The following is a 19,407-nucleotide window of genomic DNA, read 5'->3' on the forward strand; positions in this document are numbered from 1 at the left end:
CACACAATTAACCAAAAGAAAAATACCGAAAAAGTATTGGAATTTCAATATTTTACCAATTTCATATTGATATTGTACCGAAATTAAGGTCCTAATATCGCACAGTAGCTACAATTTTATCCCCCTTTTGTGTCCCATTTTTTCTGTAGTATGACAATGGGTTCAGTGCTGACTGTATTTGTTTAGTATAAATTGAATCCCACGTTATATAGTTGTTTAGTGTTCGTATGATGCTATCCACTCCCTTAGCACTTGGGGCTACATTGTGAATACAGCCCATGTGGCTCCTTTCTTCTGCCCACACACTGTTATAACACATTGAACAAATCATCTATGATTAATGAGTATGATGTGTTTTCTACAGGTCCTGTCACCACCTCGAGCCCGCCAGTCCGGTTCATAACATCCACCAGGGCTGGCGAACACCGTCCTGCAGGTACATTCAGTATTACTTTATATTGTTTATAGGACAAGACATCATAAAACTTCCAAAGTATGAGTGTGTTGTTTTTAGAAGTTTATGATGTCTTACACTATAGATAGTGTGTACAGTCTTGTGTAAAGAACTAATGTATTATAATGAAGGATTAAGTTCTAATTTTGTAGAGCAGTAATTTTGCAATTATTATTTGACCTTTGCAAGTACAAGTAATCAATTATGTATTGATCATTATATTTGTATTTATCATAACAGATTGCTTTATTCCCCTGAGGCAAATTGCTAGGACACCACCAGGTAGCAGACTACCACCAGCTAGCTCACCACCACCAGCTAGCGGACTACTACCAGCTAGCACACCACCACCAGCTAGCGGACTACTACCAGCTAGCATACCATCACCAACTAGGATGTCACCAGCTGGGACATCACCAGGTGTGTTCGTACGTATGTATATCTTATTACACAAGTATCACCAAATATTTGAGGCTTTTTGAAAGTTACCATTTCAGTGTAAAAACATTTCACTCTATTAGCTTTTGTGTTTCTCCCCTTTGATAGTCAAAAGTATTGAATGATCCCAAAAAGGGAGCTATCAAAAAGCTGATCTTTAAAAGTTCTCTAATTTCAGATGATCTACATTATAGTCTCTTAGGACTACCTTGAAATGTTTGGTATTGCCTAGCTCTCTACTCTGTCAGTTTTGCTTTCTGTATAAAGGAGTTGCGCTATATACCTGGAGCAAACTAGCTGCTTATGGCTTGTAATGTGATTTGCATTTTCTGTTTGTGTTTAATATGCTGTTATTTTTCATATTTGTTTAGGGAGGTCCTTTGCCGATGCTGTGAGGGGATCACCTGCAGCTGGTAAGCTTGCTTGTGTTAGTATGTAAATTGATTACATGTAAATATGTGCATGAGTAGATATTATGAGGCCATGCTTTGTAGTATATTATATAGTTATACAACGGCCACGAGTGCTCTGCCTGATATAAACGCACGAGCCTGAGGGCCGTCAGGCCCAAAGGCAAGTGCGTTTATACAGGCAGAGCACGAGTGCACGTTGTATAACTGTTATGTACCACTCACCTAAAAGGAGAGTATCATAAGACAGCTGTAACACTTATAAAAGCCAGGTTTCTAACATCGATTGTGGGTAACCAAACCGGATGTTGCGATGATGTTTCCCCTGCAGTACTGCAGCCACCTGAGATATTGAAAGCTAGTACGCTATGGGTTATATCGCTAACCTGCATTCGCTGTTCGACTCTCATTATGTAGTGCTCAACATGCCAGCGTGATCACTCAATCGCCATATAGACTAAGCTTCAGACTAATCACCATAGTGATTCTCTCGAGCGAAAAAAAAGTAGCTAAATAGACGTTTTGAGTAAACAAAACCCAACTACTAAACGATACTAGTCTAATTCTTACTATTCACACTGGCTAAACTCGAATCTGGTGGCATGACAAAACTGGTTACCACAATCGAACGTAAAGGTTAGTATTATTTAGAATATCTTTGTTTTATTGAGTCATTGTCGAAGTGGACTACAGTTTAATCTGGGCTAAGATGGCACCAGACTAGTAAGGTGTATAAGTACGTTTATATATATGTAGACTAGAGTTGTGGCCACCCGTGTTGGCTTTTTCGATTGCCATTGGCTGCTTGTAAACATTATACGTATTGGTGACGTTATGGCCCACAATCGACCTTTACATGTCAGGCTATAAAAGAATTTGAGTGATCTGTGAAGTGTCCTTCCACCTATTAGGTGAGGTGTCGTAGTGGTCTTCGCCACCGGCACTTGTGCTATGCTGCATAAAACTTCAGCCAGTGCAATATCTGTATATTGCACTGCGGTCGGTGCATTATAACTTATAATGCACTCGTTGTGGTCTACAAAACCGCAACCAGTGCGTTATAAGTTATAATGCACTCGCTGCAATCTGCAGCAGTGCAATATACAAATTATGGCACTGGCGGTGCCTTTGAACTGCCAGTGCCATAATGGCAGTTCAAAGGCACCGCCAGTGCCATAAGCAATGAGATATTGGCTCATTGAGATATTGGCAATGAGATACTGGCAATATCCCAGTGCCAAAGCAATGAGATATTGGCTCCCCCGCACCGCCTGGTGGTACATTACATATTATTTAAGGTAGTACTAAATAGTAGGAATCACAAAGGTTTGCTTTTTTTGCTCAATAAAGGGGGAGCCAATATCTCATTGCTTTGTATCATGGATTAATCCCATGCAAAAACACCTACAGTAAAACACTTCCAATGAGTTTTCTACATACTGTACGTAGATTCCCTAAAATTTCAGCACACATCTTCAAATGCAAAATTATCTAAAATTCAAAAAAAAGATAGCACATTATTTTTTCTTTGGCAGCTGAAACTCACATGATCTCTACAATAACCAGAGTCCAAACATCCTTGTAAACATGGTACAGCATTGTCCACTGTTAGAGAGGTCTCCTGGGTGATGACTTTTTGCAGTCACGTTGTGCGTGACTGATGGGTTTTGTATCTCAGTGTGTGTATTGGCATTCCTAAAACGAGAAACCCAACAAATACTAGCAATCAACATACTGTAGTCATGGTTTGTGCAAGCCACATCAAGGACACATCTTAAAGGGCACCAGTTGTACATATTTACTCCTAATCCAATCGGCCAGACCCAAATGAAATTATTTTATTTCTACAAAATTTTAAGGGAATCTACAGTATTAAGAGCATTACAGATCATTGACTAATTAACTTACTATATAACTCAATTGACAATTCTAACAAGTGCTGTATGATACTCATCTGGAGGATTTTATATTTCATTTATACTTGTTTACATCGTACTTAGGTACTTTACCACCATCTACAAGTACCACTGCAGCCTCTCCAAGTAAGTGTTTGTATTACATGTTGTATAGAATATTTTGCAAACTACACTGTATGCTATAACTTGGCTCATGATTTGGTTTATGATTATATTTGGTAATTAAGGGGGCTATTTGAAAATAAGCAATTTTTTATTCATGTGCTGTGATTTTCATAGGACCTCCCATGGTGAGTCCGGTCATACCACCGACCATCCCAGGTATGTTGACATGCAACGTACACACTTACAAGTCAGTACCAGTAAATCACTTCAACACATAGAAGATTGTGCTGGCCCATTTATCGTCACCATGCATACGTTGTCGGTTCCTATACATTTCTCAGCATTAATTATTAGCACCTTGGCTAGAGTTGGGACTGCTGATCCTACCAAGCATGAATGGCCACTCTGCTATCCATATAGAGTATTATCCATGGTACCAAGGAATCTAATATATATGCCTCATTTCTGTATGTGTATAGATACAGTTACAGTACAGTTGCATAATGAAAAGTTTGATCACACTATGCAAATAGACACTACAGTGAATAAAGCAAGTTTTGAGTAGACAAAGCCGTACCATTAACATCAATCCAATGCTAGTGTATCCAGGTACAACGGACCCATGCTTCTTTGAGCATCATCTTCATAGGATATAGTACTACATTTCCTTTGATTCTGTCTGTTATTTAGTGTGGAACGTGGTACTTTGCATTTAATTGCAGCTCTTTTCATGCTCATTCCTTTCTTAACAGTGTCCATAGCTGCCCTCATCTGGGCTATAGTCCATTGTTTTTTTCTTGCATGAGTGTAAAACAGCAAGTGCTTACTGTAAATGGTGGAAGAGACATCCCCGCCCCTTGCGATAAGTTTTAGGTATCGTCTATATAGAAACAAATAGACATAAATACAAAACACTATTAGCAGTTTAACATACGTACACTGTGAAGGTGAAATCCAATGGATTCAGTAGGCATGAGGTTGCTCAGGTGATAGCTAGCTAGTAAAATCCTAAATATCACAGTGACGATAATTAGTATAATTAAAAGTGCTATTTGAAAAAAACAAAAAATCATGTGTTGTGCTATTCATAGGACCTCCCATGGTGAGCATGGTCATGCCACCGACCATGCCAGGTATGTTGGCATGTGATACAGTAAAACTAACTTCCTAAAATTGGATTAAGTTCCATATGTAATCACATAAGTTTTAGGATTTTTAACTGTTATGTTTTTTACACCACCTGCAGCTGTGACGCCTGCAAGACCACCTGCAGCTGGAACATCACCAACAAGACGGTCACCTAGGTCGTTGCCAAGGTCCACCAGAGGTTCTCCCTATAGTGGTAAGTTAATATATAGTAATTGTAACATGAACCAGGGTGATTTATATGATAGCCAGGATAACTGCTTATGGGATACGCGAATGAACAAAATATTGTGATGATTCAATTTTTGTATGTAGCAACAAACCAAAATAAATATTAGTTTAGTACACTGTTAATCAATTCCAATTAGGTTTGCTTGCTGGCCACCTGATTTTTAGAAGTAGCACAACATCAACTTGTTTAATTTCATAGCAATGTTTTGGAAGTATTTGAGGTCATACTGAAAGCACTTTTGGGCTTTTACCAAGGCATGATGAAGGTATTGTGAGGAGGCTGGTTTTAGAGTGATACAGTATTTTAGCCAAACCCTAATATACAGTACTACCGTACTGTATGGAATATTGGCTTACTATATATTGTACAGTGTTTATATTGTATCTGTCTATAGGCAGTAGTCCACGTAGGACATCTGAGGGTGTCCCAAGGAGTTCCTCTGGTAAGTTACACTAGTATGTATTTATTTATAATGAATCAGTGCAGTAAATGACATTAGTCGTGTTGTGGTTAAGCTTAAGGCCAGTTTTCCTTCTAAAACTCACAGCTCTTTGCTGCATACTAAACTTACCATTTTGAGTTTGTTTAGATTTACCCTTTTGTCTCATACTAAATCCATCTCCCACTTGTATAGTTGCCAATAGGACATAAGATTAAAAAGCTTGTGGTCTTTTAACTGCTATATTTTTTGCAATAGGTGGTCGTGGTGTCACACCACCTGTGGCAACGGCTAGGTCGGTACCTAGTGGTAAGTAAATGTGTAGTACAATGGAACCCCTTTAAGAGGACACCCAATGAATAGTGGACGTTATAATGGACAGGTCCCAGATAAACAGTTCTAGTAATTTTGTGCACCCTATAAGGCCTTAACTCTTTATTAAGGACAGAAATTAGTGTCCATCTTAGAGGGGTTCCACTGTAATTGTAATATGAGCCAGGGTGCACACTGTATGTACTATGCACCCTGTATGTATGTGTACTATACAGTCTTCTGTTGCTGGCTAATAGCCAGTGTTGGTTGACCAATCACCCAGTACAACTGTAACCACTGTATTCGGACATGTCTTAAATATTTTAGTATCATACAGTATGATAGTAGGACCACTAGGCGTGGCAAACAAAATAAAATCACCCAAAAGCAGCCTCAGTTTTCCCTGAGAACACAAGGCAGTATTGGCTAGGTAAAACTAAGCCCAAACACAAGCTTTCAGATCTGAAATGCTTTCAACAAGTTGCTATGGAATTTTTTAAAAACAATTTATTAAATATAATTTTCTATTGACTGACTTGAGTAACTGACTGACTGATGCCTTCAGACAGGCTACGAGCTTGATTTTTTCACTGTTCAACGTTGCTTCAGAGCGAAAGGTACTTTTTGGCATACCGCAGTACATACAATGTATTCTTATAATGAATGGACTTACCAGTGTGTCCCATTCACAAAAGTGTTGATTTTGCGGTAGCACATGATGGCTTCTCTTTGTGACGGAAATCGTCACTATTTTTCATAGTGGCTATTTTGATTACAGAGGTGCTTTTTGAACAGTTCTTGATTTGTACTGCTGTGTAACGAGTTGAACACAGCTGACAATGAAGCGTATTGGGTACTGTACTTCACTTTTCAGACGATAATTGATATAGCTGGGGTGCACGGTGCCATTTCAGATGCGGTATACGTGGGTTCACAGCCAGTCATAATATTTACAAAAAAAAGTTAACAAACAAGTACACAAAAAAATGGAATTTTCAACTACACTGTAGAGTAGGGATCATAGCACATTGATAAAACAAGCTGGAGTAGTGCACTGTATTAAATCACAGTGAAACAATAAGAAGTGATATCCCTACTGTGCTCAAGATACCATAATGGAAATACACAGTAGGGATATAACACTTCTTATTGTTTTACTGTGATTTAATATCATGCACTACTCCAGCTTGTTTCAGTACTTTTTATGGTCCCTACTCCAGTGGAAAATTCGAATTTTTTGTGTATTTGTTATGTAGTTACTAATGTTACATGGATGTTGTTTGCTGAGGGGTGCTAGCTACGTGTACACTGTACCTTATACTTGGCTAGGCTAACAAGGTATACTAATTTACAAGGTACATGTATACTCCCATATACCCTAAATTCAAGCACTAGGCAAGTATTATTATTCAGTGGCTGTTAATATATTTGTACAAATTCTTATGAGTGTGTAATATAATTTGTTTCCACTATAGCTACTGTATCAATTCCACCACGATCATCCCCTGCTGGTATGTACTGCATGTACATATATGTGTACGTATATTTTAAAGTGTTTTATCCTACCATACTAAATTCAGTTTGTCCATCATTTTAATATGTGAATTCTCTACACAAAGCTTTATGGCTTCTCCTCACATAGAAAGGGGATATGCCTCCTTTTACCATGCCATTCCTGGTAACCTGCAAGGCCTGTTCAGTTGTTATACACCTGATACAGCACGTAGGCCAGCCTCTAGTGAACTGGTTCAACTGGTTTCAGTTACCAGCCACATGCCCTTCAAGTAAACGTGATGAAAACAGGAAGGTAAGCTTTAATACAGTCCTTCATTCATTGAATGAAGGTTTGTTTTCCGTAGCTCAAAATACGCTCTTCTTCTGCTACTGCTTTTTACCTTTATACTGTAAATTTCTAGCCATAACAACCAATGAAATGTTGCACTTCTCCTGTTTGAAGTTTGCTTAAATTGCTGGCTGTATAATCACCACTTGTATACACAACACTGGATTATGACTGTTGGTTTAATAACATGTTTAGTCATAACTCAGTGGGCAATTAACAAACATCCCGTCCTGCTGGTATGTACATGTACGTATGTATATATTTTAATTAAAATGTACTGTACCAAATTCATAAGTTTGTATTTTGTTTTCAACTACTATAGGTGACCAAGAACAGCTACCAACATCGGTCACCAGCACAATTCCAACCAGTATGTGTAGATTTTACTATATCATTTGTTATGCTTCTTAATTTGTAAACGTTGACACATTATAAGTACAGTACTGCTCACTATCAAATACTGCCTTGAATTGCAGCAGCCATACACTTCACTTTCAGCTGTTCAGCCCATTACACAGCATTACAAATGAAGAATAGTGTTGAAATCGTTTCTCCAGGACCACGGAAAATAACGTACTGTAGGGAAGCCTTGTATTAATCTCCATGAATTGTAGCGGAATGCATGGCTTGTTAACTGGTTCAACTGGTTTTAGTTACCAGCCACACCCCCTTCGAGTAAACATGATGCGAACAGAAAGTTAAGCTTTAATACAGTCCTTCATTGATTGGATGGTTTATTTTGTATAGCTTAAAATACACTATTCTTCTGCCATTGCTGTTTACTTTTTCATTGTACATTTCTAGCTGTAGCAACCAATGAAATGTTGTACTTTTCCTGTTTGAAATTTGCATACAGTGCTGACCACTTACATACACAATCACAACACTGGATTAATTACAACTATAGGTTTAATAACATGTTAAGTCATAACTCAGTGAGCAATATGTTTAACAAGTACGGATCTCCATACCAAAAGTATCTATATAGTTAAGTAGTCGGTCAGAAACATACGTTACGGCAAGTATTTCATGGTTGTTATTGGATTAAAATATTTGTACAAAGTTCTCAACGAGTGTGAAATATGGTTTGTTTTCACTGTAGCTACTTTAGATCAATCACCAACGGTACCAGAATCATCCAATCCTGCTGGTATGTACATGTATGTGTATATTTTAAAATGTTGTCATCCTACTGTACAAAATTCACAACTGTGACATTGTTTTGTTTTCAACTACTATAGGTGACCATGACCAAGTACCACCACCACCACCACCACCACCGACACTATCGGTCACCAACACTGGTATGTGACATACGTAGTAATTTTCAGCTCATTCCTTCAAGGAGTTTACCCTGTGGGCATGAAGTTTGACCTTATTTTACACAAATAACCAGTCGTAACTCAGTGATTCTTTATCAGGTTCCCACCAAACATGGTACCATTTTAATGAGCCCTTAAAGTGTGCCAAGTTTTGATCAGGGTATGCATTTGTATTTTATTGCAGATTTTGCCAAGTGTGCAAAAAGAAGTAGACAAAAATACTGAAAAGAACCCCAAAATTTTGGCCACTCGTATCACGGAAATGGCTGGGGAAATTTCTTCAAATTTCATATGTAGACTCCCCTACTGCACAGGCACTTGTTGTAGCAAATATAACTGTAGATGGAGTAAACATCATATGAGTGTCTTTTTGTTTGCTTGGAAAGGAATCAAGTTACATGTAGACATCATACACAAAACCCAACTTGTGTCACAATTACAAAATCTAGTTTCACGAATAAAAAACTGTTAATTTTATACCTACCAGGCAAACCGCTATGAAGAGTGAGCTGAAAACCAGTATGTAGATGGAACAATCATAGAAAATCTTGTAGTGGTATAGAAGGATCTGAGTAAAAGCTGCTGAGTTATAACATACTGTAACTGTGCTTAATTCTGGACAGATACTAACTCCAGTCACTTCAAATATTTATCGTCATATCTCAAAAACTAGCTACAGAGTACTTACTTAAAATTTCATCATATCATTGTTTGTAACAAACAAGTACAAGTGAAAATGAAGCACTATTGTGCCAGACCTCTCTGGGAAATCGATTATACATATGGATGTACTATTTCCAGATCTATAGCATCAGGTGATAACACGTGGATTGGCTTTGCTGCTTTGTCCTGGTTTGTAATGAAAGGCCCCAATTTGCACAAAACAACAAATATAACTGTAGATGGAGTAAACATCATAGGAGTTAAATTTTAGAGTAGATTTTAATTCAAGTTAGAGCACAATTTACTATGTAGCCCAACCAGTCTGTTTTAAAGCTACTTTTGTATCTTATACTAATGCAAAATTCTCACAAGTGTGTAATATAGTTTGTTTTCACCACTGTAGATCAATCACAGGTACGTATGTGCATACTGTAGTTTAATAATTTTCTGACTGAAAGATTTTGTCCACAATTTACAAGTGTACAATCATACAGACCGAAAAGATCATGAACTTTTCTGGCTAAAAATATCACCCTACAACCAGCCTCACAATACCTGCATGGCACCTTAGCAGTATCAACACAAGAAAAAATATTCAGTGAATTTTCTACTGACCAACTGCCTGACTGATTGATTCCTTCAGACAAGTGTAAGTTGATATCGGTTAAGACTATGGGCTTGATTTTTTTCACTATATGACGTTATTTCAGCCTGTTGAGTACAATGCAGTGCTTCATGGACTTAACTGTATCCTCCGGCCTTTAAGTCCCAATTATCTTTGCTAATAGCACAAGTTCGTCCTCGGTCAAAACAAAAGTCAAAAGCCAAGCAAGAAATTTGCAATACAGTGTAGGTCAAAAGACAAGTTTGATTGTAAAGTGAATGCCACAATTGATACTTAACATAACTATAATTTTGTTACAAAAATGTACAAAAATTTGGTCAAGAGTCAAGCACGGATTTTAACGTAAGTCAAGGATCAAAGCTTATTTTTCAAGTTTGACCACTTTGACCAAGGATGAAGATAGGAGTACAGGGTATATCGGAGTGCCACCCCCTTGCACTACAGCATGCACTCTTTCTGTATGGGAGAGTACACCATCAAAATATTTCTGTACTTCGTGCAGCATGATATCTTTATTATTCATCCTCTTTTTAAAGTTTGAACATACATAATGTTAAGTGTGTGCAATTATTTTATTAGGAGAGGCTGATGAGGCACCTGCAGGCTCTTCTAGTTCCACTGCTGGTATGTTTAGTTATATAAATATATCCAATAAAATAATCATGGTTTGTTTACTAGGTGGCCAGCCACCACTTGTGGCCACCAACACCACAACTACTGGTATGTAATAAATACTAAATAGACGACTCTATTAGAGTAGTGATTGTTCTATTTATGTTAACTTTTTGATGTAATTATTGAGTGTGCGTTTTTACTAGGTTCACCAGAGAGAACTGGGGTGCAAGCCAATTCTGATGCAGGTATGTTACATGTAGTTATAAAATATAATATGGTTTGTTTTCACTATAGCTACTTTAGATCAATCACCAACGGTACCAGAATCATCCAATCCTGCTGGTATGTACACGTATGTGTATATTTTAAAATGTTGTCATCCTACTGTACAAAATTCACAAGTGTGATGTTGTTTTGTTTTCAACTACTATAGGTGACAATGACCAAGTACCACCACCACCACCACCGACACTATCGGTCACCAACAATGGTACGTGACATAGTAATTTTCAGCTCATTCCTTCAAGGAGTTTACCCTGTGGGCATGACGTAAATTCGATCTTATTTTACACAAATAATCAGTTGTAACTCTTGTGATTCTTTATTGGGTTCCCACCAAATATGGTACCATTGTAATGAGACCTTAAAGTGTGTCAAGTTTTAGAGCTTGATCAGGGTATGCATTTGTATCTTATTGCAGATTTTGCAAAGTGTGCGAAAAGAAGTAGACGGAAAAACTGAAAAGAACCCCAAAATTTAGGCCACTCACATCACGGAAATGGCTGGGGAAATTTTCTTCAAAATTTATATGTAGACTCCCCTACTGCACAGGCAGTTGTTGTAGCAAATATAACTGTAGATGGAGTAAACATCATAGGAGTTAAATTTTAGAGTAAATTTTAATGGAAGTTAGAGCACAATTTACTATGTAGCCCAGCCAGTCTGTTTTAAAGTTACTTTTGTATCTTATACTAATGCAAAATTCTCACAAGTGTGTAATATAGTTTGTTTTCAACACTGTAGATCAACTACCATCACCAGCTGACTCCACAGGTATGTGCATACTGTAGTTTAATAATTAATAATTTTACATCCTACTGACTGAAAGATTTTGTCCACTATTTACAAGTGTGCAATCATACAGACCGAAAGGATCATGAACTTTTCTGGCTAAAAATATCACCCTACAACCAGCCTCACAATACCTGCATGGCACCTTAGCAGTATTAACACCAGAAAAAATATTCAGTGAAATTTTCTACTGACTGATTGCCTGACTGATTGACGCCTTCAGACAAGTGTAAGTTGATATCGGTTAAGACTATGGGCTTGATTTGTTTTCACCATATGTGACCAGATTTTACAAAACCAATCCAAATGGCACATCAGGCAAAATCAAACTAACACCACCAGTGGATAGCTACACTATCGTACTACTCGTTTTGACCCTCAGTACTACTCAAACTACACGAGGCTGGTTTTAACAGACGTCTTTTCTGGGTAGTGTGGAGTGTTCAAATGGCGGTTTCAGGCCTTGTGAAGGACCTGGCTTGGCAAGAGTCAGTGGTTTACTCGTGGACAGCCTTATAATGTTGGCCAGACGTGTTCCCTGTTGATTTTGCTACATATCAGCCACTAAGGAGCCAGCACAGCCCTGTAATCTCTTGTCTGGACTCCAATCATGGTCTGCCTCCATTTTGAGGTCTATCTCTTGCCCTCCTCGCCACCCCCCACCCTCCACCCCTTTGTGAGCACTCGTGATACTACTTTGCTCATCCAACTGCTCAGATTTTCTATCTTATTTGGCGGGAAACTCTACAAGCAACTACAAGTACTGGAAGTGGCCTGAAAGGTAACATATTGATGCATCTGTTTTGTGTAAATTTCATACGCGTGCTTGCTGTCCTTGGAGAGTTATGCTGGCTTCAATTCTTTAAAACCGTTTATCTCGAAACTTCTAATGTGCGATTTGGATCGTTTTTCCAAAATCCAGTCACATATGACGTTGCTTCAGCCTGTTCGTATACTGCAGAACATACACCTGTACAATGCAATGCTTCATGGACATACCTGTGTCCTCCAGCCTTTATGTCCCAATTATCTTTGCTGATAACAAAAGTTGTCAATTTGTAGTAGTACTGCAGGATTGTTTCCCTACACACTTGTAACAGAATTTGTCCGAATTTTCTGTTGTGACTGGATTGATTACAGATGTCTTTCTCGTAGTGTTCTTAATTTGTTTGTAACACTGTGTAATGGGCTGAACATAGCTGAAAACAAAAAAAAACAAAGTGCAATAATCACTTCACTATTTCAATAATTGATAATTCTTGTTCACTCAGACAATGTGCGCCATCTCCTAATGCAACACATACATGTTCACCAGTTATAATAATGTGACAAAAAGTAAACAAACAAGTACAAGTAAAAATTAAGATCAAGGAAATAAGCAGTGAAACAAGGGAAGTTGCCTACACATACCTGAAGATATACTAATGGACATTTAATCATTTCAAACTGAATTAGAGATTAAATGTCCACTAGTATATATCTTCAGGTGTATGCAACCTCCCTGACTGAAATAGGATTAAATGTCCATTAGTATATCTTCATACAACTTGTTGGAACATAATGTTAATAATTGTTTGTTTTAGTACCACCAACTACATCATCACAACAACATGTAATTTGCTTGGATGAAATCAATTAAATTCTTTGTAGTGTGTGCAGCTTAACATATTTTTTTCTTTAGCACAGCTGTCTATTGAAATTTGAGTATTAAATGTGTACAATTGTTTTACTAGGTGTGCTATAGACACTTAAATCACAAATAGCAGGGGTGACTAGACTCACGGACTGGACTTATGGACTGACAGCTTTTAACCAATAATCTAGGTATTATCTATCTCTTGCAACACTGGGGACACAGCTATCAAGTTACAACTGGTGGTGCTGCTCTTCCTTACAAGTCATGGCACTGGTGTGTGCACTAATTAATTAAAACATACTTACGATACACATGTTCTAGCAGTGATAAAGCGTGATAGAGGTTATTGTTGTAGCGTACATGTTTTCTTTTGTTGCTAGCACTGGTGTCAGGGCTGTAGTGATGAGCCAGTTTATTTGCATAGCCCCATCACCTCGCCCACACGGTGGTGCCACCTATAGCTACCTGCTAAGAATAATTATTGGTTCATCTTGACCTACAGCCCTAACATTAGTGCTAAAGCAACAAAAGAAAACATCTACGCTACAACAATAGCCTCTATCACGCTTTATCACTCCTGGTACACCATGTAGAGATGCCTAGGTTCAAATTCACTTGGCAGCGAGATTGCCCTGCATGACCAGATGTAAATTACAATTAATATACCACAGAACATTGTTATCTTAGGAAGGCTCTGCACAAAACTTACCATGTACAAAGTAACATACAAGTTAATAGAGTAATTGTCATTTACAGGATATGGTAGTTCCTCATAGTGCATAAACTTAATGTATCTATTATATTAGTGCAGTTGGATAGCTTAACTAGCTTCATTTACTTTTCCTCAAATTCAGCTGTGGTCACTTCATGTCAGTCTCATTAGTAGCTGTCAACTTCAGATAGAACCCAGCACACAATGAATGGTAGCACTGCCACACACTCCATCCTTGTAAGCTAGCCTGTATAATGCCTACGTAGCTACTTTAGTGCTATTTATTGTTTTAAAATAGAATTGAGCGTCTTTAAGCATAATTACTGTATTCAGTTATAAGCGCAATTAGTTGAACTTGGAGCTTGTAATTGACGGCTAATGTTGAGAAGAGTATAGCCACTCTGCAATGCGTGAGATTAGCAGTTTCGTGTATGTGAGCATGAGATTGCATGCAGATGAGTGAGACTCATTCCCACTGTGTGAGACCTTGTATGAACATGTATTGTAAGTGTATTCTAATTAATTAGTACATGCGCTAGTGCCATGACTTGTAAGGAAGAGCAGTACCAGCAGTTGTAGCTTGATAGTAGTGTCTTCAGTGCTACAAGAGATGGATATTGCCTGGGTTATTGTTTAAAGGCTGTTTCCAGCTCAGTCCGTGAGTCCAGTTCATGAGTCCAGTCTGTGAAATACGTTACGCCCAAGGAATACACCCTATAGTAGGGCTGGGATGAATATTGAAATTTACCTTCGAACATTCGCTAATAAAATGTTCGAACATTCGGAGCTACAGTATTGGCTTTCAAGTTACAGGTTTTCTTGTATTTATGCACATCCTTCTCAAATTTTATTATTCTAAACCTGTCTGATAAGTTTGTAAGCATTTGGAAAGTGCATAGCAGCAGTACTGAATGACGCAATCAATCAATTGCAAATGGGCGTGTCCGCTATACTGCAATCATGCATAGATAAACACCATGTAATGGCTAAAAGGACATTTTCCATGCATTATCTATCACATTACAAGGTGTTAAGGCTGCAACTATGGTAGCAAGCTGAACTGTGATGGTTTAAAAATGGGCGTGGCACACGAAGATCGATCGCGAAGAGATGAACGTTGATCACACAAGAGGAATAAGCAGCTGCAATAAAGATAACAATGTTTATTTGTAATTCTTTCGTAGACTAGGAGTGCATTATGAAGCTATGAAGGTTACTTTTATAATTCGAAGTTTACTTAACCTTCAAACCCACGAAACATTCGAAGCTTCATCCCAGCCCTACTATCAAGTATTATTCAGTGGCTGTTAATGGTTAAAATATTTGTACAATATTCTCATGAGTGTGTAATATGGTTTATATAGATCAATCACCAACACTACCACCATCAGCAGCTGGTACGTGTGTACATGTATGTGTATATATACTTTATTTAAAGTGTTTGTATCCTACTGTACAAAACTCATAAGTGTAATACTGTTTTGTTTTCAACTACCATAGGTGACCAAGTACCACCAACAACACCATCGGTCACCAGCACTGGTATGTGTTTAGTACCTGATTATGTCCTTTATAGTCCTCTTAGAGTATTTCTTATAATATATGCTTAAACAATGACATATGTGACCTGGTCTGACAAAGCTTTAATAAATTAACTAGTGTCCATTTGGTTCTACTTTAGGTACTTACAGATAATAAGTCACTCTCTAGAACTCCTATGGATATAATTACATGAAAATAACAAGGAGAAAACATCCTGACTGCCTGGTAGACTCCTGTAAGCGTTTGAGCATAAATCGGATAGCTGCAGGTTTGAGGCTACCTAGGTCCAGTCATGGATTTTTTCTCCTTCCTGCAACTTTTCAAACACACCTTATGTAACTAATGTCTTTGTATCTAATCTCTTTGAGCAGGCTGTAGGACCAGGTGTCCTACAGTCCTTCAGCACTTGTGCTGTAAAGCTTTAATAATTTTTTTGGGCTTATTGCCCATTTATAAGTATTGCAGTATGCCGGTTTTAAGTTTTCAAAGTGTTGTAGCTCGCCAATGGCTTTAGTTATGTGTACAAATGTTTTTCACCAATTACTTACCTTTAGTACCATCCAGTGAACAAGTAGCCAGCCAACAGGCAAATTTCTCGCCATTTTAGATATTTTTTTAAAGATGTTGACCATGGCTCAGCTGTATCAGGCAAGCATTGCAATGGGCGGTTGCAGGGGCGGTGGGTGGGTAAGGGGTTAATGAAAGAAAATGGAAGAGGAAGGCGAAGGGATGAATAAGACCAAGTTATGGGCCATTCAGGGCTCAAACCTTGCTAAAATGAAAGTAAATGAATAGTACTAGTCTTCATTCAACACCACAGAGTTGTACAGCCACACACAGCCATCTACTTGTTAGCCAGAGCTCCATTTAGGCCCAAGACTGCTCATACAGCTCACTACTTGGCTTGGAAAAAGCAGCCACATAAGCAGACCAGTTTATACCCAGGCTGGTTGTGATAGTGAAATCTGATAATGTGTTCATGGTAGCTTTGTGTTTGTGACAAAAAATCTAACCTGCTATTGTGGGCGATAAGGCAGACCGAGTCACATATATTACCCCATATAAGACACATGGTGTTATATCATGTGGCCCAAGAAGCCGTCACACAACACTGTGAATATATTGACAAGATTAATGCAAACTCAACAGTGGCGTAGCTAAGGTGGGTACTGGTAGGGCACAGGCCCGACCAATCAGTTCCAGTACCCTACCAACTCAGGTACTCAACTTACATAGCTAGTTAGCTTTAGCGATACGACTGAGGTGCAATATGCATGAAGCTAAGTAATTAATAATAATTATTATGCAAACAAAACATACATACAGCTAGTGTCCTACTAGAGATGACAACTTTTAACTGTAAAATGCCACCAAATTGAATCTCAGCATGTAATTTTCAAAAATGTTCCTGGGGGGGTGGGGGGCATGCCCCCAGACCCCCCTAGCTGCATTTGCATGCTGGTTGCTGCAGGTTGTACATATACAATGGTGCCCAACCAATCCCTCTAGGCTAGCTACGCCACTGAGACTCAACTTCCTTAGTAACAGTAAACGAAGTGGCTATATTTACTGGCCGGTAACGTAGGATTTTTTTGTTATATTTATGGCATTCTTAAGTGCACATGTGCAAGCATCTCATGACTTAGTCGGTCATGATGCAAATATTTATTTAGCCGGTCATTTGTTATATAACTCGAGTATCAAACACACTAGTTGTATGAAGGTAAGTTTTTGGGTGAGTTTGAGGCGAGCTAGGGTTTGCCGGGACGTTTGCCGGGACATTTGCTTTACTCGCTCCAACCCAAAAACTGACGCTCGCTTTACTCGCTCTCACCCAAAAACTTACCTTCATACAGACAGTGAAAGTCATTGTGTTTAACAGGAAAACATCAGGTTACATCAGGTTAACATTAGGGTTAGGGTTGGGTTCAGCTTTGGTTTCTTCTTCACTGGTATAGTTAGACTATGTAGTATTTTATATTTGTAACATTGAAATAGTACAAAATCAAGAGGAGTAGCCAGCAAGTACTGGTGGTACAGTGGTAGATCGTGGGTACTCCAAACCTGGGTGTGTTGGATCGAGCTGCCTCGTCACATCAGAACTTTTTTCTTCGTTTCTTATATATACCTTTTTGTGTCACGATTTTTTCTAAGTCTTTTTTAAAAATAGCAAATGTAACAAACTAAGTCATGAGATGCTTGCACATGCGCACTTAGGAATGCCATAAGTATAGCAAACAAATCCTACGTTACGGGCCCGTAAACATAGCCGCTTCGAATAGTAAACATTTAATGGAAGTTAGAGCACAATTTACTAGGTAGCCCAGCCCGTCTGTTTTAAAGCTACTTTTGTATCTTATATTACTAATACAAAGTTCTCACAAGTGTGTAATATATTTTGTTTTCACCACTGTAGATCAACCACCATCAACAGCCAACTCCACAGGTATGTGCATATAGTTTAATAATTTTGCATCCATACAAATGTACAATTATACAGACCAATAGGATCATGAATCTTTCTGGCTAAAAATAACACCCTAAAACACCACCTGCATGAGACCTTTGCAGTATTGGATAGGTATAACACAACAATATTATTCAGTGGAATTTTCTTCTGACTGACTGATGCCTTCAGATAAGTGTAACGTGACATTGCATGGCTAAAATTACAGGCTTGGTTGTTTCACTGTTTAATGTTGCTTCAGCTTGTTGACATACTGCAATACATACAATGCAAGTTTCATGGACTTGCCTGTGTCCTCCTTTGTGTCCCAATTATATTTGCATAAGGTGTTTATCTCATTTCAATCAAAGCAGACTAGCTATTGATATAGCCATGAATTTGAGTATCTTTTATGATGGTATCTGCAACACAAGCACATCACCATTGGTGGTGGCCAGGAAATTGGTAATGAATGGTAAATGGCTGAGTAGGTCATATGGTGTCTCCAGCGTTGGCTGTCAAGATCACTTGTGCTACTGAAAATGAAATAAATTTATGCAAAAAAAAAGACATTCAAGTACTGTCCATGTCATAGGTGGAGGAAGAGGGGGGCACCCCTGACTATTTTACTGGGGGTGCTGAACACCCCCAACTCAAAGCTGTATTGTGCAACAGTTGTCACTTGAACTTCCAGAAACTTGTCAATCATGATCAAAATACTCTAATAGAGCAGTCACTCTAATGCAACAGTCAAACATGTATTAAAAATAAAAGTAATAGTATTAGCAAGAGTGCATATTAATAACTACCAATGCAACCTGTACAAAATTACTGTGTATTATTGAATAAACAATGATCTTTGAGCAAATTAACACCTTTACTGACGATAGAGATCTGTTGATAGGTGTTGAGTTCTGTTGATAGGTGTTGAATAAGGTAAAGCTTTTGTTCTACCAATGTGTGGATGTTCTATACTACACAGTAATTTGGTTGACACTCTCCCTCCTTATGTACTCTTGGTACTAGTGTTTGATTAACAGCTAAAACCACTGAAAATGCCTCCAAATTCAATCTCCTGACACCTAATTTTCAAACGTTTCACCCCCCTAGAAATAGCATGCTTGGTGTGCTTTGCACACCTACTATCACCATATATAAATTTAATTTGGGCACCCCAAAAACTGTAGCATCCTCCTCCTATCATGTGTCTAAGTTCTGGCCAGTGACATTTTAATGTACTGGCGTATTCCCAGTGGCTGGCACATGTCTCTAGAAATCCACTGCAAATCAGTGACATGACTGTGGAATAAACGTGTAGTGTATTGATGTGGCTACATGGTGAGATAGCTTCACTGTGTGTATATATTGATTGAAGATTATCAAAAATTTGTTTGTTCTAAATAGGGGTACAAGCAGCGCAGCCACCATCATCTCCCCTAAATATTGGTAAGTTTCTGATTGGCTAATACTCATTCATTGA

General features: G+C 38.2%; 2 protein-coding genes across 2 annotated transcripts in view; both read left to right on the top strand.

The window, feature by feature from the left end:
* Positions 1-3,888, top strand: part of LOC136236810 (uncharacterized) — a 14,005-nt gene extending 10,117 nt beyond the window's left edge. Inside the window, exons 3-8 of the mRNA XM_066027072.1 lie at positions 365-436; positions 695-874; positions 1,264-1,323; positions 3,303-3,344; positions 3,498-3,539; positions 3,803-3,888. Of these exons, the coding sequence (XP_065883144.1) occupies positions 365-436; positions 695-874; positions 1,264-1,323; positions 3,303-3,344; positions 3,498-3,539; positions 3,803-3,888 (482 nt within the window). The remainder of the gene's footprint in view (positions 1-364; positions 437-694; positions 875-1,263; positions 1,324-3,302; positions 3,345-3,497; positions 3,540-3,802) is intronic.
* A 543-nt stretch (positions 3,889-4,431) lies between these two features.
* The window catches only part of LOC136236890 (uncharacterized), a 33,419-nt gene continuing 18,443 nt past the window's right edge, over positions 4,432-19,407 (top strand). The window contains exons 1-13 of the mRNA XM_066027149.1: positions 4,432-4,456; positions 4,534-4,665; positions 5,096-5,143; positions 5,399-5,449; positions 6,928-6,963; positions 8,398-8,445; positions 8,537-8,599; positions 10,485-10,529; positions 10,584-10,625; positions 10,724-10,765; positions 10,815-10,862; positions 10,954-11,010; positions 11,544-11,573. Of these exons, the coding sequence (XP_065883221.1) occupies positions 4,432-4,456; positions 4,534-4,665; positions 5,096-5,143; positions 5,399-5,449; positions 6,928-6,963; positions 8,398-8,445; positions 8,537-8,599; positions 10,485-10,529; positions 10,584-10,625; positions 10,724-10,765; positions 10,815-10,862; positions 10,954-11,010; positions 11,544-11,573 (667 nt within the window). The remainder of the gene's footprint in view (positions 4,457-4,533; positions 4,666-5,095; positions 5,144-5,398; positions 5,450-6,927; positions 6,964-8,397; positions 8,446-8,536; positions 8,600-10,484; positions 10,530-10,583; positions 10,626-10,723; positions 10,766-10,814; positions 10,863-10,953; positions 11,011-11,543; positions 11,574-19,407) is intronic.

The sequence above is a fragment of the Dysidea avara genome, chromosome 1 (genome assembly GCF_963678975.1).
Source record: "Dysidea avara chromosome 1, odDysAvar1.4, whole genome shotgun sequence".
NCBI classification, from domain to species: domain Eukaryota; kingdom Metazoa; phylum Porifera; class Demospongiae; order Dictyoceratida; family Dysideidae; genus Dysidea; species Dysidea avara.